Raw genomic sequence first — 7,324 nt, 5'->3', positions numbered from 1 at the left:
TTTTAGATTTCAGATTCACTAGAAATCAATTTCTATGTTGAAAAGATCAACAAGATCTATTATTCATCAAGTTAGGCTGAAAAATCTAAAAATCTCACTTAAAACAATATTTAATTTAGCTTTAAATCTAAATATAATTTTTCTTCAAATTAGGTGATTTAATCTAAAGATTAATTCATCTCATATATATTCAATTTATTTTAAATCATCTTTAAATGATTTATACAATGCAACTATTCAATTTTATTAAATCTACCTTTAAGAATTTAATAAATCTACTTAGTTTGCATTGTAATAGTCATTTAAGATAATTTGAAAAGAAAAATTCTCAAATTTCAATCAATTGATTAATTGGATCAAAATGCCTTGGCAAATTAAGTTTTATTTCTCTAAATCACTATAAATCTTGCCTTTAGATCCTCATTCCTCTAAGAAAAATAAGATCTAGTCACTCATGTTTGGAGATTTTGTCTCATAAGACATGTTTGACTAGTGAGAAAATGGAAATTTCTATTCAAAGGGAGAGAGAGAGAGAGAGAGAGAGAGAGAGGAAAAAAAGTTTTAAAATAGCTCCAAATCCAAAAGTGTAAAATGTTCTTTTTACAAGATTTATATCCTTATTTATAGTTTTAAAAAATGAAGGACATTTGGCATCCCATTAGGCTTCTAGAACCTTCTAAATTCAAAAATATGAGATTTGGCACCAGCAATGACATTTTTGCACGAGGACTAGCATTTTCACACGAACATGGAAAATCAAAATCGGTTGGCTACAACATTAATCTATTTGGTCTATTTGGCACATACTCCTCAATTCCTTGCAACTTTTGCTCCTTTGGTTCAGTTGGCATTTCTATGCAAAATTTTGCACATTCGTGTGAAATCATCCCTTAGCTTGCTACGATTTCTCCTCCTTTGTCCCAATCTACATAGTCATGTCAAATTTCGCATGATGATGTGAAATTTCTATTTCCATCTTTTTCAACATTTTTCAATCTTCTTTCTTCCATGATCAATTAAATGCATCATTTACACCTTGAAATCACTCCACAACTTACAAAAAAGAGTTAGTAAATTTTGCAAGAGCAACAATATGTTAATTATCTTAGGTATAATTATTAATTAAAAAATGTGAAACTCATAAAAATTCCTATATAAAATATGTTCCTTTTAAGTAGTAATCAATGTCCCTAATGTGCATGTAATAATTAAGATATTGAGTTTTACATAATCTTATTATAGATTTTGTTTGGTTATGTCATTAATACATAATAGATCATGAAAGAAAATGTCTAATATGGATTAAATAAATCATTATATTTTCTTTAAATGTTAACAAAACTAAAGGAGGAACAATAGAGAATGAAAAGCATGGAAAGGAATGGTTAAGGCTTAAAAAAATTTCCAATTGAACAAATATTTTCCAAATTAATTCTATAGCACTAACCAACCCTATGGTACATCACCAAAGAAAATGCTTAATCTTTAACTTCATAATCTTTATTTCATTTTGTTGCACACAAGAACACACAATTATTGTATTATGAAAGAAATGGAGTGTCTCAATATTTATATACGGTTTACAATGACAGTCAACACATGATATTTACATATAAATCTTATAAATTTTATATATCTTAAAAATGTATTTTCGTTAACTAGCTTTAAAATTTTTAAAAATTCCTAAGGATGCGGTTAAATTGACACACATGATGTGTCTTAATTATCATGTCAATTTATTCTTCTTTATGCCTAACATAGGATGAGAAATTATTAATCATATGGGTGTAAATGCATTACTTGGTCGCACCCTTCAAGATCAACACAATAGCCATCCAATCTTTGCTTAAATATCAATTTGAAGATTGATATACTCATGGAACCACATGTTTCCTATGTGATGTCATTGGAAGTGCGTCAACATAATGTTTAAGTAAAGCCATATATGTATCTTATAATGGGGACAACATTATGTGTAATAATAAAAGGAACCTTACCTTTAAGTGTGGAAGGAAAAAGTGTTTATGAGAGGGATTCCCTTCCATTACATTCATATACTGGCATAGCATGGAAATTACTTAAAAATGTGTCTTACTTTGTTAGAAGAATATATGAGGTGCACTAATGATATGCAAGTTTAGAAATAAATTGCACTCATAACACTCACACAAGCCTCAAATGATGTTCATAAAAGATTTAGAACTCATGCACACTAAAATAATGAAGTTTGGAGCCTTTTCATAGGAGAGGAAGCCCAAACTAACCATTAGACACTATTTGGGGGTCGATCGGTTGAGCATTGGTTCGATTAGTTCACTAACTGTTAGCAATTAATGGTTCTTGTAAGTGATCGTTGGGGTCTAGGTCCTTGACCGATTGAAAAATTGATTTAACTAGTCCTTGACTGAACCTCATCAGATGAGTTAAAAGCTCAATTACATCAACATAACTATTAGAAGAGAGAAAAGATGCAAATGTACCTTGATTTATCAAGCCAAACCAATTCAACTAGTTCCTAATCCCCTTGATCGATTACACTGTGAAGTGTTTCAAAATCCAGTTTGAGGTTTATAACCTCCAACAACTCGAGCAATCCCTTTTAAAATCTTTTAATTAAGTTAAAAAAGAATTGACTTAAGGTTTTAATTAAAAGCATGAAATCATCCAAATATAAAATATTTGAAAGCAATTCAACTCTTTGATGATTTTAGGTACATGAATAAAAATAAGATGCATGATCCTAGTGCACCTTATAACGAGATCTAGATATAATCTTAAAAGCTCTTATCTTTGAAGTCTTCTTCTTTTTATTTTCCTTTGACTTGATTTTAATCATACTCAAGATCAAACATTAGTTTCAAACCTTGTTTTTCTATTATCAAAACTAAGACTAACCAAACTTTGGTTTCATGATTGATAATTTTTGTCACAATGCCTCTATTAATTTTTATTTCACCATTCAATGGTTCTTTGGCTCACTTGTCATCAAGGTCATCAAACTGTGTGCTACTTTATGTTGAAAGGTGGAAGGTTTTGCCCACAACAATAGTAACATTAAGATTGGACTCTAATAAAACCCAAACAAATTTTATTTGTTCATTCATGTCTTGGTAAACATTTTTTAGATATTTTTTTCTTCTTTCAAGGCTTCTTTTGTGTCAAATCCCTCTGCATATGAAGGTATGTTTTAATGCCTGAATAGAGAATGAAAATAAAAAATTCATTCCATTTTCCATGCATTATTGTATTTGGATTGTTTTTTGGGAAATGAGAAATATCAATAAAAAAATTATTAATTCTTATGAAAACCATAACCACCCCTTAACAGAATTTTAATCTCTCTATTTATATGGTATAATGATTTACTTTTATTCTTATTCCTATGAACCAAACCTACCAAAATTGTAATATTTTTCTCGGAGAAAATTTCCTTGGAAAAACTTCATTACCCAAAGCAGCATCCCACAGAATAAAAACAAGGGAAAAAAAGGGCCATGATGGTATCTTGATAAAAGCTTATACAAGGTGAATATGAATAAAAGGCCCATACATCTACAATAACCAGTCTACTGAGTGTGAGGCAGAAACAAACATCATCAAATACCTTGTTCTAATGCAAATAACCATTACCTAACCATCGCATACTACATTACACCTTTTTCATTAAGCACATAAGAGTTGGTATATAATCACGCTTAAGGCTCCACAATGATCTTCCCTGTGGCATGGCCATCGATGCTCTTAGCCCAAGCATCTTCAGCCTTGCTCAGAGGATGTTTGGAGTCGATCACTGTCTTAAGCTTCCCTTCCTTCACCAACCCAACAAGAAAATTCACTTTCTCCTTCTTGATAGAGGCAAACATTGGCACCAGCTGCTTCTTAGAGAAAGTGAGTTTCTTCAGAACAAAAGTTAGCATGGCACTGACGTTGGGAGTGAGACTTACAACCTTCCCATTTGTGCTTAAGTTTGGCTCGAAGGTGGACCAGGGAATATTGCCTGTTCCACAGTCGACCACAGCGTCGTATGTCTGGCCTGATGGGCTCCTGAGCGCTGCACCATCTGGGGTAGTGTAGTCCAGAACCTCGTCAGCCCCTAAGCTCTTGACTAAATCAATGTTTCGTGTTCCACAGGTGGCTGTAACGTGTGTGTTTCCCAGCTTTGCGAGTTGAACAGCATAGTGACCGACCCCACCTGAGGCAGCTGTGATTAAGATGCTTTTCTTTGGACCACTTCCGTCGAGGTTGATGCCTACCACCTGGGTGAGGGCCTGGAGAGCTGTAAGACCCGCAAGGGGTAATCCCGCGCCTTCAGCTGCTGACACTTGAGGAGGCCTTGAGACTGTTAAGTTCTCTTTAGCCACAGCAAACTCTGCTAGTCCACCTCCATACTGTCATCAATACCGCGAGATTCAAGATTTGTAAACAGAAAAAAAAAAAAAAAAAAGGACCACAGGCTCCTAATTGATGGATTATCTCTTGTTGGCCATGGGGAAAGTATCGTTTTCTTTTAACGGAGAAAAAGAATCAAGGGCATCTTGGATTGTCCAGCTGACTAAAATATTTTTATGCTAGTTATCTGCATGGACCAGAGCCTAGGTATACAATCTATGACATATCTCGTATATGGGTAGAAACAAAAGTGAAAGATCACATTACCAATTTCTTACTATGGTAAGGCAGATATCACTTGGCAAAAGATGAGGAGATCATACAAAGGCAATCAGAACTGGGAGAGAATCAGGCTGTTACTTACAACATGGCTAAGTATAGAAACAACTTTGTCACCAGCTTTGAACTCCTTGACTCCTGCTCCAACCTCCACGACCTCTCCGGCCACATCAGTAACTGTTACAACAAGGAAAATAATAAGCTAGAATTACAACATAAATTGCTAAACAAAAGGGCCAATCAGTACGAGGCAACTACACAACGTACCAGATGAAACTGATACAAAGTGGGCTCTCTATTGGTTTCTGTTACGCAATAATGAGAATAGGTAATAAAAAAAAACCACGATAAAAACACACATATTTATGTGAAAAACCCCTAAAAGAGAAAAACCATGAACAGAGAAGGAAATTCACTATATCAAAAGATTGATACAAGAGGAGAGAAATGTGAATGGTTATAGTAGAAGCATAATCATTATAATCCTAAAACTATACATTATAATTCTATTGGACTGATGCCTCTGCTACCACTACAAACCCCTAAAAAATTTTCATAATTATAGTTTTACCATATATGTGGCACCACATACTTGAAAAAATTAAGGTCACCAAACTCTAACAGTTTTCTTTAACATTTGAACAAAGCCAACCCCTTTGTTGTTTTCCCCACACAGTCTTCTGATTTTTTCCAGTATACATTTACACTAGGAATATCAATGGAAATTCCCGTGCCGGTTAATCACATTGTTCTCCTATTTCTTTAATCTATATCTAATAGTTGCAATTAGATTTGTAAGTAAGAGGATGCTTGGTAATGATTCTATCAAACGTTTTTAATATTTCTAATATTTAAAAAATTTTATCATTCAAGTGTTAAAAATATTAGAAACACTTTTTAAAATCACTTTCAAACGTACTCTAAGTCTCACAGAGGAAACTTGAACTTCGTTCATCTTGTGGAAACATCACAATAAGGTCTTTCTTATAGCCTCAATCAAGAAGTACAATCTGCAGAGAAGATTATTTATTTATTTATAAAAATTAGAAAGTTAGAAACGAAAATTAGAAAGTGATTCTACTCTTGGCATTACTTGCATGGAGGGAGTAATTCAAAGATGAAGCATAGCTGCCAGTGAATTACCTGGTATATGAGGGAGTTTGCGGGGAACAACGGGACGCCATATCCCTTTCCGAATTTTCCAATCCAGTGGATTTATGCTTGCTGCTTCCAATTTCAGCAAAACCTCATCTTTAGCTGGAGCTGGAATTGGAACTTCAGCATGCTGCACTCATAGAAATACAAGTATTAGCTCCCAAGGCAACTTGAGATTGCCTTAAACAGCATTAGGAGGCAATTAGAACATCTTTGAAAGGTTAGAGCATCAATTTTCTTTTCCTTTCTCAAATTAATGATTTGAAGACCTATTGATTCAAATACCTAATTGCAACATAAGCATAAGATATTTTTACATGTTATGTTTGATTTTCGAAAATTTGAGAAAATGTGAGAGAAAAAAATAAAATGAAAAAATGAAAGAAAATAAAAAATGAAGAAAAATATAAAATAGATTTAAAATCAATAAATTATTTTTATATATTACTTTAAATTCATTTTACTTAATGATAATTTTGAGATATATATATTTTATTTATAATGTTTTTTATATTATAATCAAATACGAGAAAATAATTTTTTTTTAGTATTTTCTTTATTCTTGATATTTTCCGGATCCAAACATAACTAAAAGGAAATACAAATTTTCGCAAGGAAATTAAAAAACCTCCACATGAGCTTGCCAAAAGAGGGAATTAGAAAAAAAAGTACCTCCAACCCAGCAGCTCCTTTGCCAAAGCTACTGTACTGAACGGCTTGCATGAGCTTGGTAGCCATATCTGGAGGGAAATAGAGAGACGGTGAAAGAAGAAAGACAGCAAAGAGACAGTGGAAGACGAAGCAAGGAGGCTGTTGTCAAGAAAGAGTGTGGGCCACGTGATGTGCGCGGTGCTGTGTGGAGGATACGCTGCCACAAACTGCCATATATATGCTGAAGCTTAACAGCCATTCAGAGTTTGAACTCAAAATGAAGACCGTTGAAAAAAGTGAAAGGGACTGTTTGAATTTTAGAAAGGGAAATTGGAGGTGAAGAAAATATGAAGTGTTAGATTTATAAGAAACCAAAGGAAAATTAAGGCAAGTGAAGAAAAGGAAAGACGTGCTTGAATTTTCAATGGGATTGGTCAAGGAAAGCGGGAGATCGAGTACGAGAGAGTCTTCTTCGACTGTGGGACGAGAATCTTGTGAGGGCTTAGATTTTTCATTCAAGTGGCAGTTCTCCGGACAAAAAGGAGATTGTTTGAGAGGGACCTTGGACTTTGGGGTGTAGACGCCGTGTGGTGGAGAAATGTTTGCGATAAGAGAAAAATACATTGGAGAGGGAGGAAAAAGAAATACTAGGGCATGTTTGGCCAGTATTTTATACAACTGTTTTTGGTTCTTTAGAATAAAAATAAAAGGAAAATACGCGTCATAACCAAAAAATTATTTTTGCTTTCCCATTCTTAAAAACAAAAATATAATATTTTAAGAGAATATTTTTTAATAGTTTTCAATTATTTTTATTTATTTTTTAAACATTGTTTTAAAAAATAATCAT

At 33.3% G+C, this 7,324-nt stretch overlaps 1 protein-coding gene across 1 annotated transcript; it reads right to left on the bottom strand.

Moving 5' to 3' along the window:
- Positions 1 to 3,426: 3,426 nt before the first annotated feature.
- LOC117917809 (chloroplast envelope quinone oxidoreductase homolog) lies at positions 3,427 to 7,003 on the bottom strand. Its single transcript, XM_034834217.1, has 4 exons — positions 6,496 to 7,003; positions 5,812 to 5,953; positions 4,754 to 4,845; positions 3,427 to 4,388 (listed from the first exon to the last, which is right to left on the bottom strand). The coding sequence occupies exons 1-4, from the start codon at positions 6,559 to 6,561 to the stop codon at positions 3,696 to 3,698; spliced, it is 993 nt and encodes a 330-aa protein (XP_034690108.1). The 5' UTR covers positions 6,562 to 7,003; the 3' UTR covers positions 3,427 to 3,695.
- Between the last annotated feature and the right edge of the window lie 321 nt (positions 7,004 to 7,324).

The sequence above is a fragment of the Vitis riparia genome, chromosome 7 (assembly GCF_004353265.1).
Source record: "Vitis riparia cultivar Riparia Gloire de Montpellier isolate 1030 chromosome 7, EGFV_Vit.rip_1.0, whole genome shotgun sequence".
NCBI lineage: Eukaryota > Viridiplantae > Streptophyta > Magnoliopsida > Vitales > Vitaceae > Vitis > Vitis riparia.
This window is presented reverse-complemented; position numbering and strand designations above follow the sequence as displayed.

Bases quoted from the DNA above. Each gene is read 5' to 3' on its own strand.
- LOC117917809 (XM_034834217.1), bottom strand. From the start codon at position 6,561: ATGGCTACCAAGCTCATGCAAGCCGTTCAGTACAGTAGCTTTGGCAAA. The intron at 5,954-6,495 runs GTACTTTTTTTT...CTATGAGTGCAG, and splicing joins AAGGAGCTGCTGGGTTGGAG to CATGCTGAAGTTCCAATTCC. The intron at 4,389-4,753 runs GTAAGTAACAGC...TATTGATGACAG, and splicing joins TTTCTATACTTAGCCATGTT to TATGGAGGTGGACTAGCAGA.